The 22,307-nt window shown below is 33.5% G+C and overlaps 1 protein-coding gene across 12 annotated transcripts in view; it reads right to left on the bottom strand.

The window, feature by feature from the left end:
* Positions 1–22,307, bottom strand: part of ASPH (aspartate beta-hydroxylase) — a 123,244-nt gene that overhangs the window by 85,420 nt on the left and 15,517 nt on the right. For 10 of the 12 annotated variants that reach the window (XR_008821072.1, XR_008821073.1, XM_056333747.1 and 7 more), the window contains exons 2-4: positions 21,623–21,772; positions 20,821–20,865; positions 19,486–19,554 (exon numbers count right to left, since the gene is read on the bottom strand). Coding sequence is in view for 10 of the 12 variants with exons in the window: in XM_056333747.1 (XP_056189722.1) it covers positions 19,486–19,554; positions 20,821–20,865; positions 21,623–21,772 (264 nt within the window). In the remaining 2 variants the exon portion in view is untranslated. The remainder of the gene's footprint in view (positions 1–19,485; positions 19,555–20,820; positions 20,866–21,622; positions 21,773–22,307) is intronic. The other 2 variants (XM_056333741.1, XM_056333744.1) reach the window with 1 other exon arrangement.

The following is a 22,307-nucleotide window of genomic DNA, read 5'->3' as shown; positions in this document are numbered from 1 at the left end:
TCATCTTTAACTACATATGGAGACAAAACCTGTTACTTAAATTAGCCACTGTCTCACACTTCAGAATCTGGAAGTGTGGAAACAGCTACCCTGTTTTCACAAATACAGTTCATCTCCCTTGCATATACGCCTCTTTAAATAAGCCCTCATATCCTCCAATAGCCCACATTTCCAATTCCAGATAACCATTTGTTCTGCTTCATGAACAATTAAAAGGATTCAAAGTATTTCAAAAGATAGTAAATATTTCACAGACAACAAGCACTTACGCTGTGTAAAAGGAAAGAAGGGACAGCAAGAGTATTTCTTTCTTTTGCTTGCACATTTCTCAACTTAGCTCTCAAGCTTTTTATACACTTCTGTGTTTATCACTGATTCCTATTCTATCCTGCTGAGCACGTAACGTCAAGTCATTTACTTTTTGCAGAACACTGTTTTCTCTCATCATTAAAATAAAGTTGCACTCAGCTTTTATCTGTGTGGTGCATTTTTTTAAGCTTCTGTGGTAATCTACCACATTAAGGTGAATGACATTAATATTTCATAAAGACATACACCAGTACAACAGGTCTCTGGAACAAAAATCTCGTTTTATTGTGTGGCTATCTATATAGATTGGATTGCTGCTCAAATAAAATGTTCTTTGGAAAAAAAAAAAAAACCAAGAAAAACCCCCACGCTTTTTTAGAACCAGATAAACTTTGAGTCATAGATACAATAATATGTTAATGAGAAAGGCAACTCATTCCAAATTTTACTCCAAGAGAGTTACAACTTCTGCCACATTACGAGAGAAAATATAGTGATGTGCACTATACCACTGTGCCACCATTCTTGAGAAGCGTGATTTGAGTGCTCCTCTGTCAAATATGTATCTTAACACTTACCGGAGCAGAGATCAATAAACACGTCTATCGTTACCAAAACCTAAGAGAATGCTCATTATGCAAGCGCCTTTACTAGATCCTCATTCTGTCAAGTTTTTTGATAAGTACTATGATGTTCATAACACACAAATCTTTTCCCTCCCTCTTCACACACATGAATATTTAGAAAATAGCTCAGTATACCATCTCTATTAATTGTTACAGCTAGAATCTTAAGCTACTGTATTATTTTCTACAGCTTTCATTTCAACTATTTTTCATAAGTTCCCTCTATAAAATAAGAAAATCAGATTTTTATCTTACCCTATTACCACATCTTATACCTTTAGGGATTCAAAGCATCTTACAGAGCCATGTATGTGCTCTATTGAAAGTCTGAGATACGCATATTGCCAAGCCACTGTTACAGCAAATCCACAAACAGAATCAACCTTCAGGACTTTTAATCTTACACCACTACCCACGTGAATATACCCATGCTGAATTTCACTCTTGAGATTTGTTTTCTTTACAATAATACTGCAGTATAACAATAATAAATCTTCAACTTTCATTACGTATTTTCCAAATATTCTGCAATTTTGTTGTGCAATTACTATTTCAATATACTACGTGATATTACTCATCTGATAAAATTATAAAAAAATTCCTTTCCCATATAAACTTGAAAGCAAGTACAGATTCAACAACATACTAAAATACCTCTGCAGATATGTTTTGCAACTGTTTATTCTAATGAGACTCCTGGATAAATCATCCCTTGGTGCTAAAAATACAGAAGCTGTAAAAGCAAAGTCACACAGGAGCTTGCGTACAAGAAGTATCATGTACTTGAAAAGTGTTGTTTGAAGAAAACGATAGTTGCAAAAATACATAAGCTGTTCTCTAATCAAGTTCAACCAGAATACAGTAGTAGTAGCATATCACTTCTTAAAATGTCATTGGAATCCCACAATATCCATCAATAGTGAAATAGGTGGCCTAATTTTCAGAAGTATTCATCACCAGAAGCTTAGAAAACTTGGAAAAAAATCAGGACATAGTTAACTGAAAAGTGACAATGAATCAAGTTTCCAGACCTAAAGATAGCAAAAAAAAACCAAACAAACCACCACCACCAACAACAACAACCAAAAAAAAACCCCAAAAACCAAAGGAAGAAAAGCAAAACATATTGTCACAGGATCAATAAACAAAACTGTTGCAACATTTTGGCTGAGTATACATTGAGGTCTTATAAACAAACACAACACCGAAATTGGTTTGAGTATTTGCATATAAAAATATTTTTCTCAGTCTGCTTAAGGAAAAAAAAGTTTAGCAGGAAATAATTTAAATTTATTGGCTAAGTTCCTATGACAATACATTCCATTAATGCTCCTCTAAGTTGTTTTTTGTGAAACAGAAATATTTTCTTATGAGTTTCCACTAGATGTGTCAAGATAATCCTCCTAATAGTGCTTTTAGATTTGCATTTGAAATACAGCATTACACTTTCATCCCCACATCAAGAAAATAACACTTCAATACAATGAAACGGGGGAGGGGCGGGGGGGAGTAACCCAAACAGACTTGAAGTATTCTTGAAGTAATTAGCATCAATTAGACATTTCTATTTTCAATACACACTGTTAGCCGGGCATATTAACATATGTACATATATGAGTTTCACAGCAGACATTTTTGCTTTGTGTTTACAATGCCAGTATACACTTAACAGTTTTCAAAAAAATATTATATATAGCCTTAGTTCACACTTATTTCAGAAAACATCTTCTCAATTGCCATATTTACCCCATTCATATAAATATGCTGAATTTCTCATTCTTGAGGTACGTTCCTCATTAGCAGAACCAGAAATCTGTTTATTTCTTTTCTTTCTTGTCTTCCTTAGATGGGTTTTTAACTACCTTTTTTGTTTCTTTGTCTTTTCCCACCTGAATAGTACCATCCTTTTCACTGGCTGATTTTTTTGTAGTCTCCTTCGATTTTACATTTTTGTCTGGGCCTTTTTCCTTTCCTCTGTCTCTTTTAGCCTTGTCAGAATCTTTCTTTAATTTATTCATATCGACAGCTTTCTTGTCCTTTCGATCAGTAGCATCTTTTCCTTTCCTGGCTTTCTTTTTTTCTTCCTCATCTTTGATTTCCTCCTTCTTGGATTCCTGCTTCTCCCTTAATTTCTTGAGCGGTTCTTTAATAGCTTCTTTTACTTTTTAGTTTTTCATTTAAAAAAGAGGAAATGTTCAATAAGAGAACCATTCTTAGACCAGAAAACATCTTATGAACAACTTGCCTAACAGCTTCGATCAAATTCTTACTTAATGTTTGTTAGATGCCAATTTAAACTTGTATAATTAACTACTGAAGCTTTAAGCAATTTAAACAAATTAGTTTTGACTTTTAGCAATTTCTCACACCATGCAGCCAGCCAATAACCTTAGTTTACTGCAACTGCATCCAAATAAAGCATTAATCTAGTGAAAACCACGCCTCTGTTATCTTACTGTTAAGTAATTTCTGCAGAATGCTAAAACCAGTTTTGTCTGTGAGCCTGAAAATCACAACAAATTCTGAATCTTTGACAACTGTAGGATCTAGAAATGTCAAGAGCATCACCAAAATAGTTTCTTCCTCTCTCTTCTCAATTTTCTTAAAACTACAAATGAAAGTGTTGTAACACCACAAATCAAATGTATACTGCAACATTTTACTGACATTGTTCCCTCAGTTTAAGACAAGTCTGAAAAATGTATCTGAAGTATGTATTTTACAAAAATAAGTACACAATAGTTAAGAAACAGCAATATCCTAGTGAATTAAATCAACTCCAAAAAAGTTAACTTGGTTTGACTGTATTCATTGAAACCAAAGTAACAATTGTAAATTAATTCTTACATCTTGTTTTTCTATATGTAGTATTTATTAGTGATACTTTTTTGTTTGTTTTACTTTTGGAGTTGTATCTTTTCTGCTTATTTTCTCTATTTCAATTGGCTGTGACATTATGCCTAGATAATGTATCAGAGCAGTCAAAACAGCATACTTGAAATGTAAGTGTTCAGTATTTACTTCCACTGCACCCACAGGTTTTTTTTCTTTTTTTTTTAAATAAAATTGTCAGTACTAGCAGCATTCTACAGAATAAGGAATTTTTAACTCAATAAAATTTAGAATTTTTTCCATTAAATCTCCGCATGCCATATTTGTGTTTAGTTTTAAAATTAATACTCCCACATTACTAAAAAAAGCCATAAAGATTTTATATATAAAATACAACAGCTGTATTTTTACTCAGACTTCTGAGAGCAACTGCAGTCTGTTGAGGTAAAAAGCAGGGCAAGTAACAACATTCCTCCTACGACACCTGCCTCTAACCGCTGTGAAACATTTCTGTTGAGTGAACAATTCAATCACACAGCTCAGTCTAAAATGAATAACATCATGCTTCCTTCCAACTGCTTTTTGGTATAAAGCATTTGAAATATATAATTTCTCCACTCTCATATCAAACATTAAAAAATAATCCAAAACTCAGGAATGAATTGTTAAATTACATCTATTACATTCTTGGAAACACACAACTTGCAACCAAGTCATACCAAGTACAATGTGGAACAAATGCTAAAAATCTCAACACGCATGCAAGATGCTAAGAAAAGTCACATTCATATAAGCATGAGAGCCTCCCTTAGCAAATACACTGCCTTCCCAATGAGATTTTGTATTATGAACAGTGTGCATTTTTCACATACCACTAGAAAAAAGACACTGAAGTGTAACTGTCTTTAATGCAACAAAGAGACTGTTCTTTAAATAGCACCATCATGTGTGGAGGCAACTGAGCACATCTAGAAAGTTAAGCACCTGAAGTACATCTGGTACTTTGGTGTTTTGTTGAGGCTAATTAGTCTTTTTAGTCTCTCTGTTGCACTGAACACATTTAGACCATTATGTCCTGCCCGTACAACAATGTAACTGCAAATAAATATATGGCATAGATTGGTTGCAAGCTATCCTACTTCAAGCTTTTGGAAAACTTGTCAGTATCATCACTGCCATCAATCTTGCAAATAATATTAAAGGGGAAATTACTGAACTTTACCTAAATTTCTCCTCCCATAAGAAACAAATGAAACTATTTAAGTACAGGCTTAAGCAGAAACTGAGGTGCTCAAGTTCAATTACAATATAATAATAATAGTATCATGAATTCATGGAAGATAACTAAAGGAGGATTTCACACAGAAAGAAATCTGCATGTACACCAGGACATTTTTTTAAAACATGCAGAATATAAAGTTATTATAAACTATGTATAATCCAAACACCACAACTGTTGTAAAAAAATCTGCACCAAAAAATATAATCTCTAGTTAGGAAAGCACTCACATTGCCACTAAATTACAATCAGTAGTAAGAAAAAAAAAAAAAAAAACCCTTACTGAAAAATAGGGAAGATATTTTGCTGCACCATTAGACAACACTTAGCCAACACAGCTAGCATTAGTAAACATTATTACAACCTGCAATTTGTACTGGCAATGCACATGCATTTCAGGCATCATTATCTGCATACAGTTCCACAAGAAAAAGAAATTAAAAATACCTTTGACTTTAGTTTTTTTCTTGGCTACCCCTCCTGGCTCCTCACCTGATTTGTTGCAAAATGGAAATAGGTTATGAACATATCTGTGATGTTCAAAATCATGACATAAATTTTTCCAATCTGCCATGCTATGTAAAAAATTATCTTTCCATAGCACACTGCAACGCTATAGAGATACCAAATGTTAACTCATTAAGAATGAAGCATCTTCAGTAGCAACACCACCATAAATACTGAGATGAAAGACTAATTAATCCAAGAAAGGTATCACATTACCAGATGCACACTACTTGAGGTGCTTCTTATTTCTTAGAGCTAACTCAATTCTCTCCAGACAACGTGATGCCATGTAATTATGACCAATATCCCAGCTGATTTCTCTGGTAGGTATTCCGTCAGTTCTCTAGTTCTCTCCCAAACCCACTAACTTATGTTTCTATACACTTTTATAAATATTTAATAAACATATTAACTCAAAAGATATTCAAGCACATATGTACTGTAGATTATATAGATTGAGTATTTTCTTACAATGAATTACAAAATCTGTGTTTCTTTATCCAATGAAAAATATGTATTTTGCTGAAGGTATTGCTCTAATTCCAAAAAGAAGCTGCTATTTTATTTCCGTTAAAATACTTACTGCTTTACTCAAGACTATTTAAGACTGTTAAGACTTTTATTCAAAAAGCATAAACCTTACTCTCTAAAGTCAGGTGCTACCCTCTTTCCCCATTGTAGCTAACAGAAACTGAGGTCATCCCGCATCTTGATTGTACTTTATAGCTAGTTCTACAAAAGGCATGAAGGCAAAAGCCTTCCCCAAAATACAAATAATAATTAACCTCATCTTTTTAATACCATAAAAAGACATTGGATTATCACCATCACGCTGATATGGATTAAGATCTAAATCTCATAAAACATAACTACCTTAATCACAAAAACTCAAGTGCATTGCTACCCAAAAAAACAACTAGAAAATGAATAAAAAGTTATGGTAAATACATTTTTTAAACTAGAAGAGATATTTCCATGTCTCAGCATCAGGCTTCTCATTGAGAAACATGAAGCACCTACATTGGACATTTGAACCTCAAGCTTAGGTTTCCAGAAAACAACTAATAACTACCCAAACTGTGTCAATATACTTCAACATTTATTCTTAAAAAGCAAAACAAACAACCCCCCATAATTCTACACTAAAAGAAAAATCATAAATTTGCAATGAACGTAATGCCTATATTCTTTAATCAGCTTGCATCTATTTTATATCTTACACTTTTTCAAAGCATCAAGCATTGACATGGCCAAAATTTCTTTAATATGTGTTAGCCAGGTAAAATTACAATTTTTAGACCCATTTCCTTACAAAATCGTACCTGAGATATGAATGCCTTTTTAAGTTCTTTCCTTAGAGATTACCATCATCGATGAAATCCAGACTTCTAACTTGACTAAACTCATTATGCAATCTTATTACTTCTAGGCAGTATATGGAAAATTAAGTAAACAATTTGTTCATATAAAAGGAAGAACAGACTCCACCTTTGTTATACTACAGGATCAATGAAAATATAAAACGTACTCAAAGTTCCATAAAGCCATATCTAAGTTTCCAGCTCCTCCCTCTTTTCATGGTAAATTTAAACATTACTGGGTATTTTGAGATGCACTCCTAAAAGCATGTCTTGACAGGGAAAAGAGGCAATTTTACAGAGGCTTGTAAACACAAAAATTATCACAGATATTTGGGTTTCTTTTAAAATAAAAGTACATGCACTATGTTGAAAGAATACAAAATACCTTGTTCACTGATTATTGACACTTAAATACTCAGGCAAGCAGTCATTTATTTCAATCTGCTTTTATACAATGAATAATGTTAAGATACTCAGCAAATTATCAATGCATGACATAATTCCATAAATTCTGCATACATTTAACAGATGTGAATATACCTTTTACAGGAAACTTATATAGAATATTATATTTCAAAATCTTAATATCATGTAAGAATCACAAGACAGAAATCCCACTGCATCTTACTTCCACCTGGACTGGGTCCTTAAGAAGGCTGGAGCGCAGGGAAGTCTCATTTGTGAACCCCAAATAGCCTGAAGCAAGACATGGGTGCAAAACACTTCACTTTTCCAAGACGCCAATGTCCTGGGGCATGTGATAATATCTGGTATCTAAGTAAACTCAACAGCAAAGACATAGGCTCCTACAGCATTGGGGCACACAAACCAATGTCTGGAATTTTATGAATCATGTAACTAAACTTGGGGACCCTTATTCTAAGTTCCAATTCAAGTGTCTTCACACTTTTTTTTTTTTTTTTTTTTTAGCTAATTTTAAAATTCCTTCTTTTTTTCACTTAGTCTTACATTACAGCTATCCAGTGCTGGCAATACAAAAAGCAATACAGAATTTATAATCACACACGTAGTTATAGCAGAATGTCAGAAATGGCTACTATTGGAGTCAGTGAATTCAAAGGTAGACTTCAAACTTAGCATAGCTGGATAGGTTTCCAGTATTTTCCAAAGAACTGCTTTAAACAGTCATACTAAAAATTAAATATTCATGTCAAAGTGGTCATTTTTACACAATGCTTAATGGTAGATAACTTACTTAACCGATTCTGTGAAACTTAGATTATTACAAAACATTCTAACTCCACAACAAAAAACAGTTTTGTCTATTTTTCCCCATAAAAATCTTCAAGACCAAGCTCCACAAAAAGAGCCCCCAAGTGAGAGCACAGGTTTAGAATTTCAGCATCAAAAGAAAAATATATGAATACCATTTCAGAAAGATAAACACTGCAAAACTGAAATAGTATATAACACAAAGCACTCAGTCTTTTTGAGCAGTTTCACAGATGCTGACAGATAACATTCTCACATTTAATGATATATTGAGAAACTTAATGTTTATTCTTGCATATGCAACTTTTATATTATTCATTTAATAATAATGAAAACTTTTATAGCCTTTCTAAACAAAAGGTTTTGCCACATGCAAAAACCCTATAAATCAATTTCAGCACAACTATCTGCATAAATCCTTTTAACCTGAAGCATCATTAACAAATGTAAGACAATTAAGGTGGCTTAGCCACTTAACACGTGAAAAAGGAAGAGGCTACTTCACATTTACCATACAAAGCATATGGTCAAGGCTAGCACTAAGTAGTTGACAGACAGAACTTGCTACCCTTCTGTAATTTGTGCAAAGCTTGGATAACAGAACAGGAAGTATCAAGCTTTAAACATTAGAGCTTGTGTTCAGACTCGCCTTAATTCATGAGGTCCCATCAAAAAGTCCTTCGTCAGACAGAAAATTAGCAAAAGATGTTAAAATTGCAGAACTAAAAAAAGAAATACAAATGTGTAAGCCAAAACCATTATTAACCTTTTTCTCTCCTTTTTGTTTTCCTTCTCCAGAAGGACTGCATGTCAGAAAAAGCTGTGATTGTTTTCATATGCATCTGCATATAATTATTACTATTATTGTGCATTTATAATATGCTACATTGGATACACAAGTTCATCTACTAAACAAAATGGCCTACTGACAGAAAGCTAGCACCCACTTACCTTAAACTGAACTCGTTACCTGTATGCAGAGCACCAGGCATACCAAAGCCTGTAAACCTTGCAAATGCAAGACAGCATTTTAAATTCATACAACTAGCATTAAAAAAAAAAATAAAAATACTTTCAATACATTCTCAGTTGTTTTAATACCTCTTGCTTATCTCTCTAATTTTAGAAGGAAAAACTAAATCAGAGCCAAACAGCTGAAAGCCTTTTCTTTTCTGAAGTCACAGATACATATGTTGCATCTTGTATGAAAAGATTTAAGAAACCAACAAGCAAGTCTTGCCTTTATTAGTCTAATCTTGAGGAGTCCATCGTAACTGACCATAAGACAGTCAGTAGTTAATGCATTTCATGCTGCTGTGCCATCATTATGATAGCTGCTTAACTGATGGCAACTGAATAGGAAATTATATGCAACTGTCCAAAATGACTGAACTGTACCCACCACTTTTCCCCAGTTCTCAAATACTAATCAAATCATGTTTACAACACAGGTGTTTTTTTCCTCCCCATCTGACCATGAAATGAAATGAAAATCCTTCAAATGCTTCTTTTCCTATCCCTCCATCCAACTGTAACCTACAAGAATAACTATCACAAAAATTCAATTTCTTCTAAGGTCAGTCAATTGAGACTAACTAATACTGCAAAACTACCACAAAATGAAACCTGCAGGTGGTAAGGCTCATTCACTACCTTGAAACAAATACCAAGAGTGAAAGACTGAACACGCACTCAAAAAAGCTCATTTTTTTGGGGGGTGGGAGGGTACTGGCAAAAAGTTGTTGTAATAAGAATTTCAACAATTATGCAAACAATTTTGGTTTTTTCTCTTCTATTCTGTTACTGTATATACTATGAGCACTGTGATTCCCATCCCCCCCACCCCCATATAAACACTGTCTTACTTTCAAATTAAATATTGTTGACGGTGGTCACAGAAATCTGGGGTTCCAACCTTTCATAAATCCTCAGCCATTTCAGATATATGGGTATTAAGGGTTTTTTCTCTGCAATTTCATTATATTAGTATCAAACAAAACAAGGACGAGCTTATGCTACAAAGGTTAATGCAGTGTTTTGTTTGAGGTTTGTAAACTTCTGCAGAAGACTTGCAGTTAAAATATCAAACATTTACCAACACGAGAAAATGGCCAAGCAAAACATCCCACATTATTTCTGAAAATGCTGGCCAAACTGCAAGACTACAACTTTAGTCACATTTACTTATGGAGCTCTGTGAAAAATAATGGAAATAAACTGTAAGGAACATGAAGGTAGCTAATGAAAGAAAGCTGCATGCCCAATTTAACATAAAATCACTAGATGTTAATTCTTTACTAGCTACAAAATCTAGCAAGTTCTATCACTCAAATAATGTATTTCTCTCATGAAAAAGGTTGTTTGCTACTAATTCACTCCTATTTTAAATACTGAAACAAAAAAAATGTAGTTAGAAAAGGAGTAGCTTCACCTTCTGAAATAACTATTCTAAAATAATATCAAAAGGCAAAGCTGCTACATCCTTCTACCTACAGTTTAAAACCACTTTAAAAGTTTTCTGGACTTCTTTTAAAACATTAATATACTGACTGTATTTTATATAACTGATAGTTACCATAAATCAAACTAAAAATTGAGGCTTCAACTTCCTCAAGTAATTTCAAATACTTTATGTTAACTTAGATGCAAGAGTTGAGACACAGTTCAGTTTGCTTTGCTTATTTGCATATCATGCTCAGCTTAACCCTTCTACTGTTAAAATGCCTTTTCTTAACTGCCACACTAACATAACTGAAGACTCATCTAGATCTTACTACCACCCTTACTACCTAAGCCCTGCTTGCAATCACAATAATTAATGCAATGCATTAAAATGAAAGTCTTCTTCCCCAATCTTTAGGAGAGCTTTAACAGCTCTGCTCACCACTGGTGAGTGTTTTAATTGTTACACGAACAACACCAGGCAAGACTGAACACTTCTGAAAAAAACCCCACTTGTATTTCAGAAACTAAATGCTCTACAAAGTTATCTGCTGTCAACACTTCCCCTAGGTCTTCACCCCTCCACCTATTTTCTCCTCCTACATGTTCTTTATTCCCACCATCATTGATTTGAGCTGACTTCCACACTCTTAAAATCAACAAGGAACTCCCATGGTATCAAATCAGAACTTTCCTGGCCTGCATGTCATCTCCCCAGCCCAAGCTAAATTTAATGTTTACTGATGTAATTATTACCTATTCTAGAGCCTGCAGCTTTCTCATGGTTCAAACAACATATCTCTATTGCACTTGAAACTTCATCAGATGATCAATATGTTTTTAAGATTTTTGGTATAAACTTCATAATATGGAAATCTCATACTAGAGGTTTTCCTCCTCTTTTTGGCTTTCTAGTTCCACTACTGAAGCATCTACAAGAGAATTCAATGTTCCATGACAATTTTTCTAATTCATACTGAGAGACACTATTATCCCATAATAGTGATGAAACTCTTTATTTTTAATTCAAATCTGTTTCTAGAATTAGAAGAAAAAAAAAAAATCAACCAAATTGCTTATTTCATATGTCTCACATACTTTGCAAGTTTCTTCCACTTGCTAAGAAACTTCTCAGTAATAGTCCACAGATCTAGCTTTTTTTTCCATGATGTACAGGTGGGGTTTTTTTATTTTCTTTGCCTTATGCTTCATATATCTCATCCTAAAAGCCATTAAATTTACATGTTACTAACGTTTTTATATCCTAGGTCCTGAAATACTTGAAAGAAAAAAGTGACTAATGTTCTTGTGGCTCCATTTCATTTGTAAATCTTAAGCTGCAGTACTAACATGTCACAACTTTTTTTTTTTTTAACCACTTCAATTGCTTAACATTTTTTCTTTTTTATTACTTTTTAAAAATTGAGTAGAATCCTGAGTTGGATGATTCAATGAATGTTAAATTGCTTTAAAATTGCCATGCCAAAGCAAATGAAAATTCATTAGTTTAAAAACATGTTATAATTTCAGCCTGCATCCACTAGGGTTAAAACCTGAGTATAAACTTTATATGGGAAACCAATACAAGCTTAAGCATAGCAAGCATTACAACAAACAGTATCATATAATTTTAATACTAATCTGATTCAGTACATTATTCATGTATTAATGAGACAGCTTAGTTTCAGCTTTCAGTACTGATACAAACTACAGAATGCGCTTATAAACTCCCATTTCTATACCAATAATTTCATGATAGCAGATAGAATTCTATGTACTTCGAAAATATTTTTGTAAACAACTGTCATAAAACAGCCTCAGAGGAAAAGGATTAAAATTTGCTAAACTGCATTAAGTTATTGAATTTAGCAAGAAATAGAAGACATTAAATTCTAATTTCCAATTAGTCTTTAATATATTCAGTATTACATTAGGAATACATAATCACAAGTTCCAACTTCCATAGAAGGCCCACCTTAAAAAAAGATCTCAAACATATTTAGAACAGCCCTTGTGGTGTGATTGTTATATTAAAGAAATTACCTAAAACTTAGTTTGAAAACAGACAGATCAGTGGGGATAAACCATATAATGACATAGTATCTTCTGAATAAAATAGATGTTAGCTAACTTAGAAATAAATGTTTCTGTAGTTTTCAAGCACTTTTAAATGAAGTGCTTTTATTTGAAAATGTAAAAAGAATCTATCTGAGAAATCAGTGAATCACAAAATAAATTATTTATTAAAATTATATTTCACAAAAGAATTATCATTGTCATGTCTATATTGAGGATTAACATATAAATATGTATTTACATAATGTCATGCTAGAATACAATTAAAACTGTTACAAAACACTTCAGTTAATGTTTGCTAGAAAGACAAATGTTATAGTGTTAACAGAGGTTATTACACTTAGCTTTGTCAGTTTTGTGCACAAAATGCACAAATTGAAGCACATACAGAAACCAACTACACAACCACAGATACATGTTTTATTCTACATATTTACACAACTGTGTAGTATTTGTCATCCTTTCACAAAAATGGAAAAGTCATTGATAGGCTTTCAACTAGTGAAACTACATGGCATGGCTGACTTTATATTGAACTAAATCTTTATAGTGTCCACTTGGGAGTTTCGCTCTATGCCATAAATTCCTGTTATATTAAGACTGATGATTTCATGGACATTTCCGAAAGCCAATCAATTTAGTCTCTCAGTTACTGGTTCTGTAAATCCAAAATAACACAAGTCTTTTTTCCCTGAACCCCTTCATTCTGTGACGTACCATCAACATCATCTGCAGCTTCGCTCTCTTCTTCTTCTAGTATTTCAAAAGGAGTCAATACATCATAGAGAAATGAGAGAAAGCCATAAAACCAATCAGAGCTTTCCTCTGCTAAAATATTAAGGACTTCCTCAAGGGAATCAATATTTTCATTACTGCCATCTTTGGTCAGGCCTATACAAGAATAGAGGAGAGAGAGGGAGAGAGGGGGAGAGAGAGACAAAGAGAAGGGAAAAAAAGAGACAGCAGTTAGGTGGAAAGAGGAAACTGTAAAAGGAGGATCTGTGAAAGACATCTCATGTCACAGACAGTAGTCTTTACAGGAATGCTAATTAGGAAATAGAAAAATGTTAAGAAAGTTGAATCTTTCAAAGCACAGAATCCAATCTGGACAATAAACATGCACAATATTATGCCAAAACCTTAAATAGAAGGTGGCAGATTTGCTTTCCCTTCTTTCTAGTCCTAAACCCAAATCCATTTATATGTAGTTTTCTTGCCACACCATTTACCTTTAAACAATTTTATAACAGTTATCCTCCACTACTGAAAATCATCCAAGTTGCCTTTTTTTTTTTTAAACCATCATGTTCAAATTTGAGAGCTTGCAACTGATAGCTGAGAATAACATTTAAAAGCAAACAGTACTTTAACAAACTTTTCACAGACATACTCTTAAGGATAACATTTATTCTACCATGCAGAATTTTGATTTTGCTTAAAAGTGAGGACTCTTAATTGCGGGGGGTGTGCGTGTTGTTTTGTGGTTTCTTTGTTTGTTTGGATTTGTTTCACATACTTCTCAATCATTTTTCTTCTATGATATGTATTCTATACTATATACTTGATCCTCAGGAATTAATCCCAAATCTGAGGATATAAAGAACACCAGATAAAAATGAATAGGTACCCAATACAAAGGGTGTATATATTGTTACATAGAAAATCTAAAGCAGACTAAAGACAGCTGAAGTAGAGATGGCCAGAGCAGCTAAGAAAGAGCTCGTCACTTCTAAACTCTAACACCAGAAGTTGCTACCCTGGGCTATGAGACCTACTGATCTAACTAGTGTTTGTAAAACACAAATAAGCCATGATTAATGCTTTTTTTTCCCCCTCCTGGTTTTTGTTTTGTTTGTTGTTTCTTTTTTTAATTAAAGTCCACTGGTTTACAGTTATTACTAAATAACATTTCAACTTTTCCATTCTGGGAAAAGTACAACAGAATGACTAAGCAATGACAAACGTCAATTATTGGTAAGTTTTAAAGCAGGGCAAGGAGGAATTTCCCCCACTTCTAACCAGAACAAACCTTTGTTTGTGTTGGAAGGAGAAGCAGAAAGGTGGATTAAGTGTGAAGACAGATTATTGAGACAAAATTAAGTGAACATATTGCACATGCAGACTACAAAGCAGTATTAAGTGCAGCTTAATGAAACATTCAAGATAAGGGAGTTCATGGCAAAGACATTCAACACATTTCAACACGTTTTTCTTACAGCACATAGTGAAAGTATCAATGATAATTCTGAGGAAACTTCCAAGTCCATGATGTTCCACATCCTTGTAATTGGATGTCCAGAACCTCTACTTGAGTGACCAGCCATTCTCAGTATTTTTCACTGGATAGCCCAAAGGCTTAAAACTGATAGATTGAATCCAGGAGGCAATCAAGGTATTATAAATATCCCTCTCCAACTTCTTCCATGGCTTAGTTCTATAAAAATTAAATTTTATAGACTTAACTTTATGCATGGTAGTCAGTCATCATTCTAATTTATTTTCAAGATTCGGATCAAGCAAGATGTAAAGACATAAAGTATGTTTTACTTTACTACAAATTCTCAATTTAAGAATGGAAACCTGGATCTTAAAAAAAAAATAAAATAATCAAATCTAACTTACAAACACAATAGATTTGTATCAATCTACTCTGTCAGAATCTGGCATTAAAAAAAAACCAACCAACTAAAAACCAAACTACCACTCACAAAAGACACGAGGCTTTAGATAACCCTTCTGCAAGCACATGAAGAACCATATAGATATTCCTGTTCTTGCACTAAGTCAAGAATAAGAATCCTGGGCAAATTTCTTTGCAAAATATAACATAGCATGCAGCAGCATATTTTCTTTGAAAAGATTGGGACACCAAAGGGAACAATAGAAACTGGAAGAATGTATCTTAGAGTCTTTACCATAAAAAAAAAAAAAAAACCAAACAAACAACAAAACCCCAAAACCTTTCCTTACAGTTCTTTACAAAAACTATTCATGATTAATATAATGGCCTTTGAATCTAAGTGGCTGAAGGGTGGGAAAGAATTTTCAGCCTGAGTTACAGAAAGTAACACACTATTTCATAGAATTATCTTTTTTCTTTCTTAGAAAGAGTTAAAATAAAAAAAAGAACCCAAACTAATACTCAAACTGGTTTTGGTCTTCATTTATCACCATAATCAAGAACTGCTTTTCAAAGTAAAACTCACGTACTGATAAGCACACATAAGCATGGGAAGAAGTGCCTGCAAATGGTGACACAACTGGAACTGCCCAACCAGGCAGACATACCATGTTAAATCAGTGACCCACAGGAAGTAACTACTTTACTCCAAGAGAAGTCTAAATATTACAATTTAAATCAAACAGTGATTAAGGGAGTCAAAATCTTTTTATCTATTCAACAGTATTACCACAACCTACGGTGCAGAGGGCTTGACTACATTCATTTAACAAGACAAAGCCTTTCTTCTCCTGCAAACATCTCTTTTATGAGAATGAGCATACGCAAGCCTTTAATATTTAGAAGTGCTACAATAGAACATGAGAAAACTAGAGAACAGTATGAAACATATCCTAAACAGCTGAACCATACAAAAGCATTCTTTTAACTCCTAGTATCTCAACACAGACTTTTTGAATGTGCCATCTTTGTATGACTGCTTGCAAAAAAAATTTTCTACTATAGGTGCACCAGGGAAAAAAAGCTGGTTTACAGAAGCTTGGATTCTGCTTTTTACTACTTTGTTTGCTGGTACACTAATTTTGGGTTTTTTTGGTTTGGTTTTTTTCCTTTTTCTGTATAGCCAGACTATGCTGAACCAAATGCACAAGAACAATATATTGATGACTTACTGTAGCTGCAGTTCCAAAATTATACTAACTACTGTGGCCATTTAAGTAGAATTTCTCAGGATATTATTGCTTGTTAAAAGGACGAAGTACAAAAAAATGGCTCAGCTCCAAAGATTCTGTTACAACAGACATTGGTATTCCCTATACATGTATTTCTTCGTAATACTACTAAAGCCACTGTTTCTTTGTACTGAGCTAAAAGTACTGAGGTGGAAAACTCTTCCTTAGAAGAATAACCTCTTTCAAAGACTAATCAAAATGTAGTAGACAAAAACTTGGAAAAGAATTACTGATAACAGCAGCCCTCAAAGGAGTGGATTAAGAAGCCTCTATTCCCATTACCAAAAAGAATTCAGTAAACAGAACATTAGAAATACCTGTGAAAAAGAATCCACCAGGTAACTGCCAACTAGCTTCACCAAGCTTGCACTTCCGCCCTGGATATTTTTTTTTAATAAATGAATACAAAACTAAGTCAACAAATATTTGAGGTTGGTTGGCTACTTGGGTTTTACACGGGGCTCCATCCCCCCTCGCCTTTACTTGAGGGGCAGGGAAGAACACACGTCTTGCACATCATTTTTAAAACTACACAAACACCTCAAGAGAACTTAATTTGTCAAACCTCCTTTGATTTACACAAATAAAAAGAACAAGTCCTATCACACCTTATACATACAAGAAATAAAATACTAATTTTTAATTCTTCTATTTAGGTGTGCACAAGTATTACAGAAAATGATGAAGGTATCAGCTTCTAAACCAGTCTTTGAAACATAAAATAAACATGCTGGTAGATGCATTTCTCAGAATTAAATTAACTTTAAAATGTATTTGTAATTAATATGCAAATTAAATCTTTAAATTTGTAGCAAAAACTAAAGATTATGGAAGTCGACAACATTAAACCACTACACATGCCACAATTTCAATATATAGTAGTTTAGTAATAACTACTGAACAGAAAATAAAAAAGCATATGACTTCCTAGCATTAAACATCAAACAGTAGGATTTCCTTTTAAAGTCAGTAATAAATTAGCAGAGAAACCACTTGATGTCATAGTAGTCTGACTCAGAGAAAAAAAAAGTAACGAGTCTTCATACACAGCATATGTATTAACAAAATCATCACAAATAAAATACAAAAGAAGCTATGCATTCAATATTTAGAAAGCTACCCTACTGCAGTTGAATGTAGACTTACTAGATGATTTTCTTTACTACAAAGACGTAATTCTGGAAACAAATTCCTGAAGAGGGAATCTAGTCTACCAGTTTCTGCATCAATGAAATAATTTTAGACTGCATGGTGGCGTTCATTTTTTAGTTCATATTAAATATTAAATACAAACAAGTGCAATAATTTACTTGGATCTTCAGTTAACACTATTACATGGTAGTTACTAGAAAATATTATCAACGTCATGTAACTTTTCAAAATTTACCATTTTCTTCATACTGCAGAAAATATTTTTAAAATTAAATGAGATTAAAACAAATTTCTGAGCAAGTATTCAAAAGTAATAAAAATAACTTTTGATCCGTGACCTTTTAATGTCACATTTGAAGTATAAGGTTTAAATGTATGATAAGACAAGCTTATAATAGAAACACTGTCATGTACTGGCATAATTCCCAGCTCTATCAAGTTGCATAAAACAGAGAGAGATAACAAAGTAGCAGCATGTTTCTGGCTACCACCTTGGTAATCTGAATCCAACTAATATGATCCACAAGGGATTGATATCCACTTTCTATACACTACATAATCCTAATCTTTCTCTGTCTATTGTAACTATATAGTGTTATCTTATCTACCATTTATAACTAACACCCAGTTTGTAGCTCAGAAGGCATTCAGACCCCAGGAGAGTCTCTGAAGTGCCTCTCACATTTACACCACTGCAAACTGGTTCAGTAATTTTGATGGCATGGGTTTTCTTTAAACCATGAAGGTATTAAACAAATGAACCCTCCCCAGAAGATTTGCTTATTTCTGCAAACGTAAGTTGGGAAAAATAAACCGTTAATAAACTGATTTTTATGGAGTATGAGCTTCAAATAGCAAGCCATAACATCCTGATATACTATTGACATACCATTGATAACTAACTAGTTTGAGACGTTCCACTTTGCCCTCTGCTCAAGCTATTATATACTATTTTGTCGTTTTGTTTATGTTTAGATGGCTAGGTTTGTGTGCTCAGAATAGATTTACATTTGAACAAGTCAATTTTTAAAAGTAAATTTCTAACATCAGGTATGCAAGAAGTATCTATCCAATGCTTGACTGTGAAGCTGAAGATGGTAGTGCTTTAACTGCTAGACGTAGATAGAAGGGCAATATCATGAAGCATCTATAGTGATTGAAATTTCTCTTTGAAGATACACAGTGAGCAGAAAGACATTCTCTGAAACTCCAAGGAACAGAAGCCTAAAAACAGTGTTTCAAAGTCAAAAAAGAAAAATCCACATCATGCATGACCACTGAAGCGCAAAGAAAACCAACAGACCTGTGGAGAACCCTGAACAGAGGAAAAGACTAATAAAATATGGTAAACAGTGATCTAGGAAGCACAAAGGCCTGTTGGAAGTCAAATTTAAAATTAAAAATGGACATAACACGTTACATAAACAATGTTTTAACTCTTGAAGCGTATTAAGCCCTGCATCTGAGTAATAATCACAGCCCTCTTTCAACTGTCTACAGCAGCATCAACCACCTAACTTCAAAATCATCCTATAAATGCTTTCCACTTATATTGCTATATTAGGAGAAAAAGAACACAACCTGAACAAGTTTCACACACAATCCTACAACCTGCATTAAGAAAAAAACCCACCACAATTTAATCATTTTAAGTTCTCCAATCTGGAAAAAGCAGAAATATTGTTTTGACATTAAACAAAAAACAAACATGAATGACAAATGAATTACATAGATTATTCCACCCGTTTGTACTTGCCTAGCAATACTTTAGCATCTTCCACATCAAAATCTCCATCTCCATCAGCATCATATATCCCAAGCTTGCCTAGAAATGCAAAGAGAGGGAGAAGAGACAATTAAGGATTCAGCAGTTTGTTTCCAGCACAGTGTTTTCAATGTGCAATGGTTGACTGTCAATGCCAGGCTGTTACCATATTTATTTATTTTTTTATGATTTAGTCATACAACTCTTAACCACATTTTAAATTTCCTGGGAAATATCACAAATAATAATATTAAGTTCCTTTCTGCACTTCCTAGACTTTAGACTGAACACAAGTCTTTTTCACACATTTCTTTTGTTGTTCACAGATTTAAAACAAATCTGTAATTAAGTGATGCACTTTATGTGAACATGCTTTGCTCAAAATAAAATTTAAGTTCACAGGGAATTCAACATGTTTGAGGGGAAAGGAATAATAAACCAAATCAAAAAAAAAAATCACCATTTGTTTTCTGATTATATGCTTCTTACCATTCTAAATTCTCAGGAAAAAATAGGTATGTAATTTTTAGTGTCAAGTTAATAGAAAATAAGGAACGTACTTGAAGGACAAAGGAAAATATACATAATTTTTTAATCAACAACTGCATAAAATTCACTGCAGACAAAAAAGTTGTCCATTCTTTTATAGGTGACCAACACACCAGACATCTCCCTTTTATTTTTGAAACTGCAGCTCTACCAACCCTAAGTATAGGCAAAAGGAGAACCTAGTTATTCAAAAAGAATTTTTAGCAGAGAATCGTGGTATCCAGGATTAGAAGCATCCTGGGATCACCAAGTGAGTAGGGAGCTATCTATCTAATTAGTTTTGATAAAATTCAGACAATTTTTAATAGCATAGAAACTCTGCACACTGTTTGCAGAACTGCAAGTCCTTATGGTTTGCCAGTTTAATATATTTGACATTCTTTAAATGGAGGCATAACTTGATTGCCATTAAAATAAATGAAATATAGTTCTTAATATGGTATTTAGAAAAACAGAAAACAGTTTTGTCAAAGAAAAAGTTCAGACTTGGGTCTAGAACAGGCGAAAATAAGGCCATCAACATTGTATGGAAGCAATGAATTATGAAGATTATTGGTTTATGGTTAAACATAGCAGAGTGGTAGAATAAACTTAATTCTCTAGAAATAAGAATTGCATCATCTTCAAAACCATGAAGAATGAGACAGATGAGAAATGACCGAGTTTCACGTCATTGTAGAAGAACAGTAATTGTCTCAAAAATTAAAAACATTAAAAAGTAAACCAAAATTCTTAGCCAAGGGACTGTAAAGCAAGCTTATTTCTCTAATATCCTACCTTGTAGGACCTCTGACAAGTTATAACGGAAATCCTTTGCTTTGGCTGCATGCATGGTAAAAATATAGAAACCATTATTTGCATCACTAGACCCAAAGAAGTTTCAAACCAGAAGCTTCTCTTAAAATCAGTCCAAATCAAAAGCATGTACCAACAGATCTGCAAAGCTGTAAAGCTTGTAAAATCAGCAGCTGCAAAAGCGCATGTTGACATCAGGACAATAGCTCTATCTATGGACATACATCTTGAAATTTGAGACATTGATTTTTACCCTTCAATATCATATTAACAATACCATCTTAACATTGTCATATTGAGATACAGTTATCACTGTTACAAGCTTTAAACTGAGGTCATTCAACAGCTCATTCATGAGAGGATGACTGATCAATTGTCCCAACTCCACAGGCAACACAGCCCAGCACAGGAGTGGTAACATTACCTGCCCATTTTCTGCTGCAAGTTTCTGAGAGCTTAAATTGAAGCAATGCATATTTAGCTGATATTTCAAATGAACTACAGTATACATGTTACAAAGAGACCCAGATCTCTCCTTGGAGATTTCTTCCATTCTTTAACAAATGCAGTAATAACCTTTTTCAGTCTTATGAGAATCCCATTTTAACATCATAGTAGAGTTCAGCATTAAAATGTACTTTTTGAACTACATTGCCTATTCTTATCATGTAGGTCATTTGCAACACTGCAGTAGTCAAATCAGCTATCTAGAAATTTAAAATGACCTCCATTTAATGCATATCATAATAATTATTGGAAGCAACTTAAGATTTAAAATTCTTACCTAGAACTTCTTCATAATCTACAAGTTCAAACCAGACAACTGCTACTGATGTCCAAACTCCCAGCAAAGCAATTACCATAAACCAGGTGAAAAACGAGCTTCCAGAGAGTCCTTCTTTCTTTCCATTCTTGCTTCCTCCATGCTTAGTCTCTGTTAAAATAAGGTAAACAAGTAGGAAAAAATATTTGTGTAAGACTTAGAAAATCATGGTTCAACATATAATTCTAACCCGTGTTTCTTATGACTACACAGAATACAAGACATTTGAGTAACACTTTTTTTGTTCTTTTTGGTTTTTCAAACTTCACCACTGTTACTTGCTTTTCATAACACTGCAAATTATGGTGGGAAGCTCAATGATCGTCTAAGTAAAAGCTCTACAACCAACCAAAACCCAAACACTCGCATGTAATTTATTTTAACAACCTAGCTGGACATCTCCCCTTCCTCCCCTTATGTATATTTATACAGAGCTTAACATTTTTGAGATGTTTTGCATTTGTGACAACAGTTCTCAAACTGCCACCAGAGGGCAATATGAGCAGCAGAACCACTTTGGAAGAAAAGCATTTCTTCTGAAGCAAGTTTCAAAGCTAGTTGAATTAGCCCACAGAATCAACATGAAAATTCCAATAGCCTAAGAGGGCTCCAAAATCTATATTAAGGATAAGACTCCAAGTTCAGA

This window comes from Falco biarmicus, chromosome 3 (assembly GCF_023638135.1).
Source record: "Falco biarmicus isolate bFalBia1 chromosome 3, bFalBia1.pri, whole genome shotgun sequence".
In the NCBI taxonomy this organism is placed as follows: Eukaryota; Metazoa; Chordata; class Aves; order Falconiformes; family Falconidae; genus Falco; species Falco biarmicus.
This window is presented reverse-complemented; position numbering and strand designations above follow the sequence as displayed.